A 14306-nucleotide genomic window follows, 5' to 3' on the forward strand; every position below is an offset into this window, starting at 1 on the left:
GGAATATTAAAAAGTGTGAAAGGAGGTTCCTTTTGCAACATTCAACAGTTACCTGGTAATTCTTTTCATGTATTCTGTTAATAGACTTAGGAGACTAATTGCTGATGCATTCATCAATTCCTTAAAGTTTCACTTTCAAGGTCTGTGAAGCTGCCTCTTAAGAAACAGTGCATGAGGCTAATTGAAATGTTAACAAAAGGAAGGGATACAACTGCTAGAGAGTGAAGGTTTTTCATTAACTAGAGTTAAGAAAAATAAGATCCTGTCATTTCCAAACACTGTGAAATACCATTTTATGTGTTTTATAAACATTATTCACAAAAATATAATACCAAGTATATAATCTATATCAGAGCTGTTAAGGAATAAAATTTTTTAAAAATAACATTTATGAAGGCGCCATCTTACTATCAAATATATCACCTGGCTTAAATATGAGATCATCTAATTCACTTTAAAAATCAAGGTTTCCAGAGAGCTCCCCACCCTAGTCCCAAATAAGTCAGAGCTCATAAGCTCAATACATACCTCTATGTAAAATCTTTAAACTCCACAAATAAGTAAGGCCTTTAACAACCTAAATTTAAGAAAGAGAAAACGGGTCAATGATGGTTTTTATGAGGAATTTTCCACATTTAAACACACAATCATATCCACCATAATTTCTTCCTTCAAAAGTCTGTTAACCAACAAGCATTTACTGAACACCTTCCGTGCCGGGTACTGCGGGGATACTGAATGTACACGCTACAGGCTCCTTCACTGAATAAGCTCACAATGTTCTGAGGATGAGGTACGAGAGAAACGAGCGTGTGCGCACACAGAGCGACTCGGGAGTCCAGTTACACCAAAGTTCTCAGTGCTAGTGTGCGGGTGGGCGGGGGGAAGACAGGGACAGGAAAAGGGACAAAGATTCTCACTTATTTCCTATACTTCTGCATATGAAAAACAATTAAGTCATGACATTTATGACCAAGGAGAGACATTCCTTTTCAAATTTACTTTTAACTGAAGGATAACTGCTTTTACAGTATTGTGTTGGGATTTCTGCCAAATATCAACACGAATCAGCCATAGGTATACCTATGTCCCCTCTCTCTTGAATCTCCCTCCCGCCAAGGAGAGACATTTTTAAAAACTTAACTAATGAAGGCAATGGATGGAGTAAAGGCTGCTTCCCCTAACAAGAGTCAGCAGGGCTTTATTGAAGTGCCAGGCTCTGAGCAGCAGATCCCACTGATGTGAGGAAAAGTGGAAAAAGCATTCAGGCCAAGGTAAAAATATATGATCAGAGTGTTGGGGCAGTGTAGTTTTCAAAAACATCAAGGTCATGAACGACAAAGAAATACTGAGACACTGTTCTAGATTAACAGAGACTAAAGAGACATGACAACTATTATAATGTATAATCCTAGACAGGATGCTGGACGAGAAAACTTTTTTTTTTTGGTCTATAAAGGGTATTATTAGACAACTGGCAAAACCTGAATAAGGACTGTTGATTAGATAATAATGATGTATCAGTGCTAATTTTCTGATTTTGATCAGTATATAGAGGTGATATAAGAGAATACACTTGTTCTCAAGAAAAATACACCTGGAGTATTTAGGAGTAAAAGGTCATGACACTTACAACTTATTCTCAAATGTTTCAGGAAAATAATCTACATAGGGACCTCCCTGGTGGTCCAGTGGTTAAGAATTCACCTATCAACGCAGGGGACACAGATTCAATGCCAGGTCTCAGAAGATCCCACGTGCTGCAAGACAACTGAGCCTGTGTGCCAAGCTGCTGAGCCCATGTGTCACAACTACTGAAGCCCGTGCACCCTAGAGCCTGTGCTCCACGAAAAGACAAGCCGCCGCGATGAGAAGCCTGTGCGCCACAACTAGAGAGTAGCCCCCACCTGATGAAACTAGAGAAAGTCTGAGCACAGCAACAAAGACCTAGCATAGCCAAAAATAAAAATAAATGATAAAATTAAAAAATTTTAAATGTGTGTGTGTGCGTGTGTGTGTGTGTGAGCATGTGTGTGTGTGCGTTCAGTAGTTGTGGTGCACGGGCTTAGTGCGTGCTCAGTCACTTCAGTTGTGTCCGACCCTTTGTGACTCCATGGACTATAGCCTACCAGGCTTCTCTGTCAAGGGATTCTCCAGGCAAGAATACTGGAGTGGGCTGCCATGCTCTTCTCCAGGGGCTCTTTCTAACCTGGGGATCGAACTTGCATCCACCTGTGTCTCCTGTCTTGCAGGCAGATACTTTGTCCACTGAGCCACCTGGGAAGTCCATGTTGTGGCTCAGACTACTAAGTGTCCGCCTGCAAGGCAGGAGACCTGGGTTTGATCCCTGGATTGGGAAGATCCCCTGGACATGGGCATCGCAATTCACTCCAATATTCTTGCCTGGAGAATCGCATGGACAGAGAAGTCTGGTGGGCTGGAAGTCCATGGGGTTGCACAGAGTTGGACACAACTGAACAACTAACACACACACAAACATACATATGTTTAAGCAAATGTGGTTAATTGTTAACAATTGGGGGGTTTAGGTGAAGCATCTTTGGGAATTCTTAGTATTTCCAAATACTAGTTTTCTGGAAGTTTAAAATTATTCCAAAATAAAAACTTTCCCCTAAAACATTTTAAATGACATTAGGGTAGAAAACAACAAAGTGTGTCAAGATGATGATCCTCACAAGCCATTCTGACTGGCTGCTGCGAGCATATGTGTGGAAGCATGTAGACAATATCGAAAGGGCACGTAAAAGAAATAAAGAGAGAAAATAAAACTGTCTGGGTTAGATTTTGAATTTTTAAAATTTAATAGCCCTAATTAAGAATAATTAGTTGAGTAAGATACTGAAAAGAAGATGTTTCTGAGACCTTAAGTACATGGGCGACAGTGCTACCTTCTATGTGGGAAATTTAATCATTAAAAGTCTCAAAAGTCTTTATATAGAAATTGTTATAAAAGGAGATACATATGTTTTTGTTCATACCCACTGATCCTGTATGCACATGAGTGTGAACTTAACAACCTGAAGGCTGACTATTCATAACTAGGTATCAGATACAAAGGACACACCACTCTTATTAAAAATTTGCTTCAAGAATTTTTAAATGTCCATCATAATACACATTTTTAGGTGAGTCAGGAATATAAGAAAAACTACCATTATGAGAAGTAATTGGCAATTTACATATCTTGAGAATGATGGAAAGAGGGTTGGGGCTAAATATGCAAGGATTTTAGTTGATCAAAAAAGATTAAGAGCAATATTAAAAATAGAAATATAGAGGGGAAAACTCAATTTATAAATATGAAAAATGCAGAAGATAAAATCTATATCAATTAATGCTGAGCAGAAGTTAACATATTTAATTATTCTGAGTGGAATGTACTCCTGAAAAATTTGCTAATGCATTATAATCAATTCTATGATATATTTGTCTATTTTAAGAGAACAGAATACGTATCTATAGTAAATGATTTCTTCCAGAATTCAGACTAAGTGGCATTACAATAAAACACATGTACTCTGAACAGTAAGATAATAAAAAAAAGAAAATATTAAAATAGCAATAACTAACACAGAAGGAATAAACAGGACAAAAATATTTCCCTAAATGCGTGTAAAAAAATAACATCAACAATAAAAACAATATCTTCTTTGAGCAAAGGACAGGTCATCTTATTTAGTAATCACCCTCTGAGTTCTGGAAACAAGGTTAAATTTCTCAACATAAGCTTAGTTGAATATTATAAAGCTTTCCCATTAAACATAGCTCACCACTAAAAATTAGTCCCACAGAAAATGAATAATCAGAAAACATACAAGGTGAAGTCAATCCACCATATTCAGATTACTGGGCAGAAAAAAGTAAAACAAATACTGATTTTAATGATACTTGCTAAAATTAAAAGTTTTATTGGAGATTCAAAAAAGAAAATATTCTTCCAACTTTGCGAAAATAGACTACATTTTCCTTTAGAATAAAAATACGTGTACAGGGAGCTAGCAATCTGTTCATTGAAAATCTAGAGGGTATTATTGGTATTCAGTAAGCTAGGTTTCACAACAATGACTTGACAAAGCCTTGACACTAAAAGTGCTTATATCTGCTGTCAATCACTCACTGCTTGACATGTCAAGTGCACATCGTTTCAGGGACAACTTCCATCAACATTAGCACTCACAGTACACAGTGTCACTGCTTCAGAAATTAGAGGAAACATAAAATGTGTTAGGTGGCAGGGAAAGGCAGAAAGGCATTCTTCTTTATAGGAAGGCCAGATTCAAACAAAGTGGGAAAAAATCACTGAGCAAGTTGGAAGGCTGAAATCAACCAGTTTATATGGACTTCTTTTTCTGGGAAAATAATCTCTTGCCATACATCCATCAAGAGAAAATGTGAACGACATATTATAAAGGCTGACAGGGGTCTATTCTGTAATGAACCTTGGATCTGTGGGCCTGTACAGCATGCCAGACTATTAGAATTCAGAAAATAAAGTTACTGTGGGGAGGGAGAGATGCCGAGATGAGGTTCTAAGACATGAAAAGAATCTGAAGCAGTGTATATTGTTACTCTTGTATTCTTTCATTTGTACTTCTCTCTTTTACTTTTAAACGTTGTTCTTCCTTTCATTTCCTCCTCTTTTTTTCTCATTCTCTTAGGAAAGCAGAGGGAAAGAGTACGGGGCCCAGAGTTAAACTGCCCTGGGTTCTGATTATTACCGATTAATTACAGAACTCTAGGCAAGCTATTTAACTTTGCTGTACCTCATCTTGCACATGTTTAAAATATGTACAATAATCTATAGTTACCGTGAAGGTTAACTGGCATTTATTTCAAATGCTTTTCACTAAAACCATTGTCATATTTTCGATTACTCAATAGGTAAGCCCTGTATTAGAGTTGGATTTTTTTTTTCTTGACTCCATTCACTTCACAGGCTTCCCACTTCAGGAGAATTGAAAATACCAATGGCCTTGTGTGGCTGCCCTACACAAGGGGGAGGCAAGATTTATGAACTCCAGGTAGAACAAGCTTCTCTTCTGAAGAAGGCAGGTTCCTATTTTAGCCAAGTTTGATAGATAATTGAGTATAGAGAACTCATATACTTTTTTCTTTTTCAATTGGTAGCCCTCTTTTTTTTTTTTTTTGCCCTTTATTATACGTGTTATTAAACTTTAGAGCCAAGAACTGCCAAAAGCCACAAAGCATTCATTCCCCCTGAGATTAAAAGAGGAAATGAAACATTTTTATTTTCATCTAAAATGGTGATTTAAGTATTCGAATTTCATACTCATCTACCTAAACATGTAGATTAGAAGCTACTTAGCAGCAATAGCATCAGAAAAGAAAGTTCTCATCACCCTGGGCAGTTCACACTAATAATTGGAAAGAAAAAAGGAAAGCTGTGAATTACAATGAACTAAGACTAAATAAGGGTCCATGTTGGATTAAAGGATTTGAGTTGTCAGTTTGATGTATAATGAATGTGAAAATCAGCCATTTAATTAAATGGTACATGGTATAATCACTTTGTTCTGCATTAAACTGCTTAAGTTATCAGAGTGCCTTTAGGTTAGCAACTGTTTACTATTACACCGCCCATGACTTCTCTTCGACACTGTTTAGCCTATGTTATTCCAAATTTGAAATCTGGAGTTTAAATAATAATGTTAATTTAGTTGATATATTTCGTCAGTTTATTAGTGAATATAGAAAAATGCAAAACTTCTTTTAATTACAAAGGAATAAATTCCTAGATACAGATGGTGAAACAATTAAAAACCAAGTACATAAAACATACACAAAAATCTTTAAGACCAAAGTAGTATTTCCTTGCAGACGGTTTTACTTTAATAATTTAGGCTTTAAACGTATTTTCTAATTGTATGCCTGTAACTACAAAATGTCAATAAAACAGCTTTCTTTTTGAAGAATGTGGAAATTTTACTGATTAATAAGAGTAGTAAGATCCCTGCAAACACATGAACTAGCACAAGTCAGAATATGCAGGAAATTCCCCAGTGGTCCAGTGGTAAGGAGTCGGCCCTTTCACTGATGGGGCCCAGGTTCAATCCCTGGTCCAGAAACTAAAATCCTGCAAGCCGCATGGTGTGGCCAAAAAAAAAAAAGAAATCCATAAGCCTGAAAACTGTCATGTTTCTATGTCATTATTATAGGTTGGTCTACAAGAGGAAGAAAGGACAAAAACGATGAGAGAGTTAAGAAGACCCTGGCAGTCAGTAGGGATTGAAGAAATAGAAAAACAAAAAATCCTAAGGCTATAAGGAGAATAATGCCTGACTAACACAAATAAATCACCCAAATGTCATAGAGTGGAAGCCACAGACTCACCGCCACTGCAATTCTTCCAAGGACATGCTCTGGAATTTTTCTATATACATCCAAAGAGCCTCCTGTGGAGACAAATATGTTGTATTACAACAATGAAACCACCAGAACAGTGCACTGGGCCCCTCCTCTGACAGCTACTGTGAGACTTTTTTTTCCTCTACTTACAACATGAACTGGATGTCGAGGGTAAAATTAGCTTTCTAGTCCAATTTTATTTATGATACAATCGTAATTCCAGATGAGGCATAACTAGACACTTTCATCTTATTCTCAAGTGTATAATCATACACATGTAAAAACTGAAGGAAAGCAGTGAATGACCAGCTAAGTATCTGTACATTACGTAAACTTAAATACATACACAAAACTAAAGATCGATAGGACGATCATATCTAGGTATCTCACTTGTGTTAACAGTTTTCTCAAAGGTAAACCAAGACCTTATCTTAGAATTTTCACATTAACCAAACAGAAGCTGGTGAGTATAATGTTCAAAATACATATAAAAATTAATAAAGTAAAATGGCAATGTTAACATCTACCTAAATGTATGTTAACCTTCAAATTACGTACCATGACAAGCAATCAACATATTCCAAAGAAGCTATCTTAGAACAAAATAGTTTTTTGTTTTTTTTTTTTAAATTCTCTGATACTATTTTGAAAACTACTTTATGAGGTTAAAAAAAAATCTCTTTAGTCATAATATTTTTCACTAAAATGGTATTCACTAATATCCTTCACCTTTACCAAATTGAGTTTTTGGCAGTTTCCAAAAAATAAAATCATTAGATTATAAACATAATAAAGACAGGAGTCATGTTGTTTTGATTTTTTATCAACCTAGAAATTAGCACAACTAGCAGAGAGTACATATTCTGTATCTGTCAGATGCATAAATAAGTGAATTTAAATCACCATGAATTTTATCAGATAGGTTAAGTTGCCTGAAACAGTTTCAAAAGAAGGGATCACAAACCATTTGCGGCAACAATAACATGATTAAAATAACTGCATAACTTTCCCAGGAAACTATTTCAAAGGAACCAATATTCATTTGGAAGTATAAATTTGAGTATGCTTATTAAATATTTAATCTTACACAAGTAGTATAAGAATTTCAGGAAGTTATGCAAAGAAACACTACTTTACTCCTACTAATGATATGATTATATGGTAACTATTTTAACCACATGCAATAACATTTCTTTGAGTCAAGGGTGAGACTTACAGTCTTTCAGCTCCATGAAGGAATTACCCAAGATATATGAGAAACAATTTTTGTTTCTATTATAGGCTAAAAATTCATATTTAACAATTTACCACTAGATGATTTGTAAGTATGCCTCATAAGATAATAACATGGAGCATATTATCCTTTTCAAACGCAGTTAAGTCTATTTGGCAAATACAAAATTTTTTATGTGAAGTTTTCCTAAAGCTGAACATCAGAGAAAAAATTATTTTTCCCTGTAAAAAATATTACATATATTCAATATATAAAGAAAGTGGCTTTGTATTTATCCTGTTTAAAGGAGGAAAATGATCACTTCTTGCAGCAGCTTTGGCTTGCATTTTCCAGATTCTGATGAGAAGCTAGAAAGCCACAGTATGACTAAGCCTTATGCTTTGTCTCTGGGTGTTACTGGGAAGAGAATGAAAAAGACACTTCTGCAACGAGGTGGACCATATTTATTTACTAAAATTTTTATTATATATGCAATAAAAGTGAAAACATGGTAGAGAAAACATTTCACGTTCTCATTGATCTTTCAGATGAACTGGCAGTTGCAAGGATAAAAAATCTCAAGAATACCAAGCTTTACATGTTGGTATCTGGAATGCTCAGAAATAGAGTTTAGCAGCCAATCCCCTATGACGTGAACAGCTCGAGTGGCTCAGAACTAGGAGGTGCAAATCTATTCACATATACTACTAAGAAGTCCTAAGAGGAGATTTACCTTTACATAGGCTATAAATCCGGGCCTAATTAGCTAACAGGACAATAGTCAACAAGCTAAATCAAAAAAGGCAAAGATTAGGTTATTACCATTATTAGTAGAACAAGCCAAAAAGAAATCCCATTTTGAGGTAATTCACTGGTTTTTGTAAATATCTATTTAATCTCAGTTATAGCCCACTCTCCTTAGCCATCCATATGGGGAAATCCTTACATAGCTGGCTTTGTTGTCATCACAGATTCATCTTGTCTTTGACAGAATCATTAGATCCACTTAGAATTAAGAGTTCTGGGACTTCCCTAGTGGTCCAGGGGCTAAGACTTCACACTCCCAATGCAGGGGGTCCTGAGTTCGAGGTCAGGAAATTACATCCCACAGGCGCAACTAAGAGTTTGAATGCTACAGCAAACACTGGAGATCTCGTACACCGTAACTAAGACCTGGCACAGCCAAATGCATACATACATATATATATTTTTAAAAAGACACTCAAGCGCTCCTACTAAGTCAGATGAGTTCTTGTGATATTAAATAATTCTTATCAGGCTAAAAATGGCGGAGGATTTTCAGTTGAATTTTTACTGAGTTTTACTATCATTTCTATCGTATAGGCCTATCCCCAAAAGGCAATCCTCAGACTCATCAAATCTCAGCACTTTAGTGCTGGACGGACATTAAAGATCAGTCCAATAACTTTATTTGACAGAGAAGAGAAACTGAGTCCTGGAGAGTGGGGTGTTTTAGTCACAGCCATGAGTCAGTTGAGGCCAGAACCCAGGAAAGACTGGAGTCTTTGAACTCCAAAGATCTAAAAGGTTTCCCATAACACACAGCTTGAGAATCACATGTGAACTTTTTAGTCTCACTGAAATGAGACTATATGACACACACTCAGAGAGACAGTTTAATCTTAGCTGTGATATTGGTATGCAAGGCATGTAGAGACTCATTTATCTGTTGCATGTTTGGTTTGATCCTTTTCCTCACGATTCCAAGATCATTGGTCCAGGTCACTGTGACCTGTCACTTTCTTGCATTCCCTAGCCTTAGTCAGTCATTTCCTTGCATGCTACTATCTACCATGAGAACTAGGAGGAAGAATGCTAATAGAATAGCAAAAAACTCATCTCAACTGCCAAACAACTACACAGTTCTGTTGATAAGTGGGGTTATCATCTTCATGAAATTAAGTCAAAAGAACTCATGGGGTAAGGGCTCTGCTTATCCTAATACAGGGCTACAATACAAAGTAGTATCTTGCATGTGGAATAAACACAGATATGTGGCAAATGAACAAAGCAACATTACTGTGATATTCATCTCAACATTTTCCTTAAATGATGATTATTATTAATTATTAATTTGGAAATATTAAAATAGAATTCTTGTAGAACTATTCAAAACCCAAAAGAATGATGCCATCAAGATGTTGTATTCAATATGTCAACAAATCTGGAAGACCCAGCAGTGGCCACAGGATTGGAAAAGATCAATCTTCATTCCACTTTCCAAGAAGGGTAATACCAAAGAATGTGCTAGCCATTGAACAACTGCACTCATCTCCCATGCTAGTAAGGTCATGCTTAAAATCTTGTAAGAATTTCCAGATGTTCAAGTTGGGTTTAGAAAAGGAAGAGGAACCAGAGATCAAATTGCCAACATTCACTGGATCACAGAGAAAGCATGGGAATTTCAGAAAAACATCTACCTCTGTTTCATTGACTACACTAAAGCCTTTGACTGTGTGGATCATAACAAACTGTGGAAAGCTCTTAAAAAGATGGGAATACCTGACCATCTTACCTGTCACCTGAGAAACGTGTATGTGGGTCAAGAAGCAACAGGTAGAACCCTGTATGGAACAACTGATTAGTTCAAGATTGAGAAAGGAATATGACAGGCTGTCTGCTGTCACCATGTTTGTTTAACCTGTATGCTGAGCACATCATGAGAAATGCCGGGCTGGATGAGTTACAAGCTGGAATTATGACAGGCAGAAGAAACAACAACCACCTCAGATATGCAGATAATACCACTCTAAAGGCAGAAAGCAAACAGGAACTAAAGAGGGTCTTGATGAGGGTGAATGAGGAGAGTGAAATAGCTGGTTTAAAACTATATATGAAGAAAACTAAGATCATGGCATCCGGCCCCATTACTTCATGGCAAATAGAAGGGGACAAGGTGGAAGTAGTGACAGATTTCCTCTTCTTGGGCTCTAAGATCACTGTGGATGGTGACCACAGCCATGAAATCAGAAGAGGATTGCTTCTTGGCAGCAAGCTATGATAAACCTAGACAGTGTGTTAAAAACATTACTCTGCTGACAAAGGTCCTTATAGTCAAGGCTATGATCTTCCCACTGGTCACGTATGGTTGTGAGAGCTGGACCACAAAGAAGGCAGAACACCAGAGAATTGATGCCTTTGAACTGTGGTGTTGGAGAAGAGTCCTAAAGTCCCTTGGACAGCAAGGAGATCAATCAATCTTAAGGGAAATCAATTCCGAAAACTCATCAGAAGGGCTGATGGTAAAGCAGAAGCTCCAGTATTTTGGTCATTTGATGTGAACAGCTGACTCACTGGAAAAGTCCCTGATGCTGGGAAAGATCGAGGGCAGAAGGAGAAGGGGGCATCAGAGGATGAGATGGCTGGATGGCATCACTGATGCAAGGGACATGAACTTGGGCGAACTTCAGGAGATGGTGAGGCACAGTGAGGCCTAACATGCTGCAGTCCATGGGGCTGCAAAGAGTCAGACATGACAGGGTGACTGAACAACAATTATTAATACTAAAAAAATGTAAATCTGAAGCCACAAGCAAGAAATTCAGAAGCTCTCTTAGCCTCTTCCTGTTGAAAAAAATTAACAGTCCTTTCTTTCTTTGCAACATGGGTTGTGGGGGAAACAATTTACTTCCATGATGCTAATTCAAATATATGTACATAAAGTCTCACATGCTGTATTTGGGTATTTCTGAGTGAACTTAATTTTGACTTAATGAGAAGGCATATCATATCACTTCCCTACTTGAAACCTTTTAATACATCCTTAACAAATTCAGGCTGAGACATAAATTCCTCACCAGGACCTATAAGGCCTACACAATTTAGCTTCTGCCTACTTCTCTGTCCTCCTGTCTGGCCCCAGGTCCTCCCAAATCACCAAGACTTTCTTGTGGGGCCCGATGACACCTTGCTTCCCATCTTAGAGCATTTATACTTGATATTCCCTCTGCCTTAAAGATCCTCCCTAAGCTGGCTCACTGACTCAGTCTCTGGGAAAACGCCACTCCCATAAAGAAGCCATCCCTGACTGTCAAAGGTAGCACCTCCTCTCCTTACTGTCATCATCTATCTGCTTTACGTTCTAACTACACTTACTCCCTCTGAGAACATACTGTATGTTTCTTGTCTGTCTCCCCTTCTAGAATTTAAGTCCTGTACCAACAGGGATTAAGTCTTGTTCAATGTTGTACCCCCAGGTTTAGAATAGTGTCTGAAAGAAAATGCTCAATTGATATCTGGAAATAAACAATATATGATTAAAATAAACAATGAAACTCTACACTGAAATGAGAGATCTAGGTTGAGAGAAAGTTGTGAAGTTTTACTGCAATAGGAAGAGAAGGATTGACAGAGGATGTTACATAGTTTTTGGCCACATATTTTTGAGGACTGTTTTATTGTATTACAGAGAGAATGAAAGTCCAAAAAAGAGAGGGTGGTTAATGGAGAAACTCTACCAAGGGGATGCACATGTAAATAGATCTATCTTAAGCAGCTCTTCATGTGAGAGGTAAATCAGGTGTGTGCAGTTGTGACTAAGTTATAGGTGGAAGAGTGAGGACCTGTGAGAGCTCACTATTGTCTCTGAACGAGAAAGAGGCAGGTAAAATCTGGGGGAGGGGAATCAAGTTTTAGAAGAGTTGACGAGGATATGGGAAAAACTTAAGTGAGAGATTTAATTGTTCAGGGACCAGTTAGTGTGGAGTAAAGGGAGTTGCCAAAAGCAGTAGGAGAAGGGTTTTAGAGCCTAGAGAGTGATGAGTCTCCGAAACAGTATTAAACATAGACTACAAAGTGAATTACTTTGTAGAGACATTACTTTGCCAACAAAGGTCTGTCTAGTCAAGGCTATGGTTTTTCCAGTGGTCATGTATGGATGCGAGAGTTGGACTGTGAAGAAAGCTGAGCGCCGAAGAATTGATGCTTTTGAACTGTGGTGTTGGAGAAGACTCTTGAGAGTCCCTTGGACTGCAAGGAGATCCAACCAGTCCATTCTGAAGGAGATCAGCCCTGGGATTTCTTTGGAAGGAATGATGCTAAAGCTGAAACTCCAGTACTTTGGCCACCTCATGCAAAGAATTGACTCATTGGAAAAGACTCTGATGCTGGGAGGGACTGGGGGCAGGAGGAAAGGGGGATGACAGAGGATGAGATGGCTGGATGCCATTGCCGACTCAATGGATGTGAGTTTGAGTGAACTCTGGGAGATGGTGATGGACAGGGAGGCCTGGCGTGCTGCGATTCACGGGGTTGCAAAGAGTCGGACATGACTGAGCAACTGAACTGAACTGAACAAAGTGAATATTTTAAGTTAAGGATTTAAAGCATTAAAATGTATTAAAAGGTGATATCACTGAAAATGGCAGGGTATAATAAGGTCCTCTGAAAATTCCCTTCTATGCAAAAGCAATGAAAGAACAGACAAAATTTGTCAGAATCAACCTTTTCAGAACTCTGGAAATTAGCCAAAGGATTGTAGCAACCCCAAAATTATTTGTTCAGGACTATGCTTGAATCTTGGTAAGAACAGCAGGCTTTGTGGCATTTTAACTCGCCTGCTCCCCACCTTCAGTACAGCCTTGAAAATCAGCAGCCTGCCAATACAGCAAACACCAGCTGCCTGATGGTCGCTGCACGGGCAGAGTTCAGTTGGTGCTCCTTCAAGATGATATAACAATTAAAACATAATGCATCTAACAACAGAATGCCAAAATAGTTGATGCATAAACTGACAAAACTGAAGGGAGAAACAGGCAACAAAATACCCCACCTCAATACCCCACACTTTCAACAACAGACAGAACAACTGCACTAAAGATTAACGTGGAAATAAAATACTTAACACCATAAACCAACTAGTCCTGACAGACATCTGAAGAACACTCTACCCAACAACAGCAGAATGTATTTTTCAGGTGCACACTGAACATTCTCCGGGACAATGTTTTAGAGCATAAAACAAATCTCAGTATGTTTCAAAGGACTGAAATCACACAAAGTATGTTCTCTGACCTCAGTGGAATATTGGAAATCAACAACAGAAGGACAAATTCAACGTGGAAAATGACACACTCCTAAGAAAGAAATCACAAGGGATTATCTTTGTGGGGAATTAGAAAATACTTTGAGGTAAATGAAAATGAAAAAAAACAAAACCAACATATGAAAACTTTTAGAGGGCAGCTAAAGCAGTGCTTAGAGGGAAATGTATAGCTATAAACACCTACATTAAATAAGAAAGATTTCAAATCAATATCCTAACTTTGCAGCTTAAAAATACAGAAAAAGAGCAAACTAAAAACAGTGCTAGTAGAAAAAAATGAATAAATATTAGACCAAAGGTAAATCACAACAGAAAAAAAATAGAGAAAAGCAAAGAAATCAAGAGTTTGTTCTTTGAAAAAGACAAAGAAACCGACCAACTTTTAGCTACCCTGAAGAAAAAAGGGGTATGATTCAAATTACTAAAATCTGGAATGAAAGAGAGAACATTAATACTGACTTTACAGATATAAAAATGATTATAAAGGCATACTAATTGTTTACCAACAAATTAGATAATCTAGATAAAATGAACAAACTTTCAGAAAGCCACAAACTACCAAAACTGTCTCAGGAAGAAATAGAAATGCTGAATAAACCTATAATTAGTAAAGATATTGGTTGGTAATTTTAAAACCTACAT

The 14306-nt window shown here is 37.4% G+C and overlaps 1 protein-coding gene across 8 annotated transcripts in view; it reads right to left on the reverse strand.

Annotated features, from left to right (window-relative positions):
• The window catches only part of MAP2K5 (mitogen-activated protein kinase kinase 5), a 266618-nt gene that overhangs the window by 149826 nt on the left and 102486 nt on the right, over positions 1-14306 (reverse strand). For all 8 annotated transcript variants that reach the window (XM_006052082.3, XM_044925392.1, XM_006052081.3 and 5 more), the window contains exons 12-13: positions 6373-6434; positions 529-577 (exon numbers count right to left, since the gene is read on the reverse strand). In XM_006052082.3, coding sequence (XP_006052144.1) covers positions 529-577; positions 6373-6434 — 111 coding nt within the window. The remainder of the gene's footprint in view (positions 1-528; positions 578-6372; positions 6435-14306) is intronic.

Source organism: Bubalus bubalis, chromosome 11, assembly GCF_019923935.1.
Source record: "Bubalus bubalis isolate 160015118507 breed Murrah chromosome 11, NDDB_SH_1, whole genome shotgun sequence".
In the NCBI taxonomy this organism is placed as follows: Eukaryota; Metazoa; Chordata; class Mammalia; order Artiodactyla; family Bovidae; genus Bubalus; species Bubalus bubalis.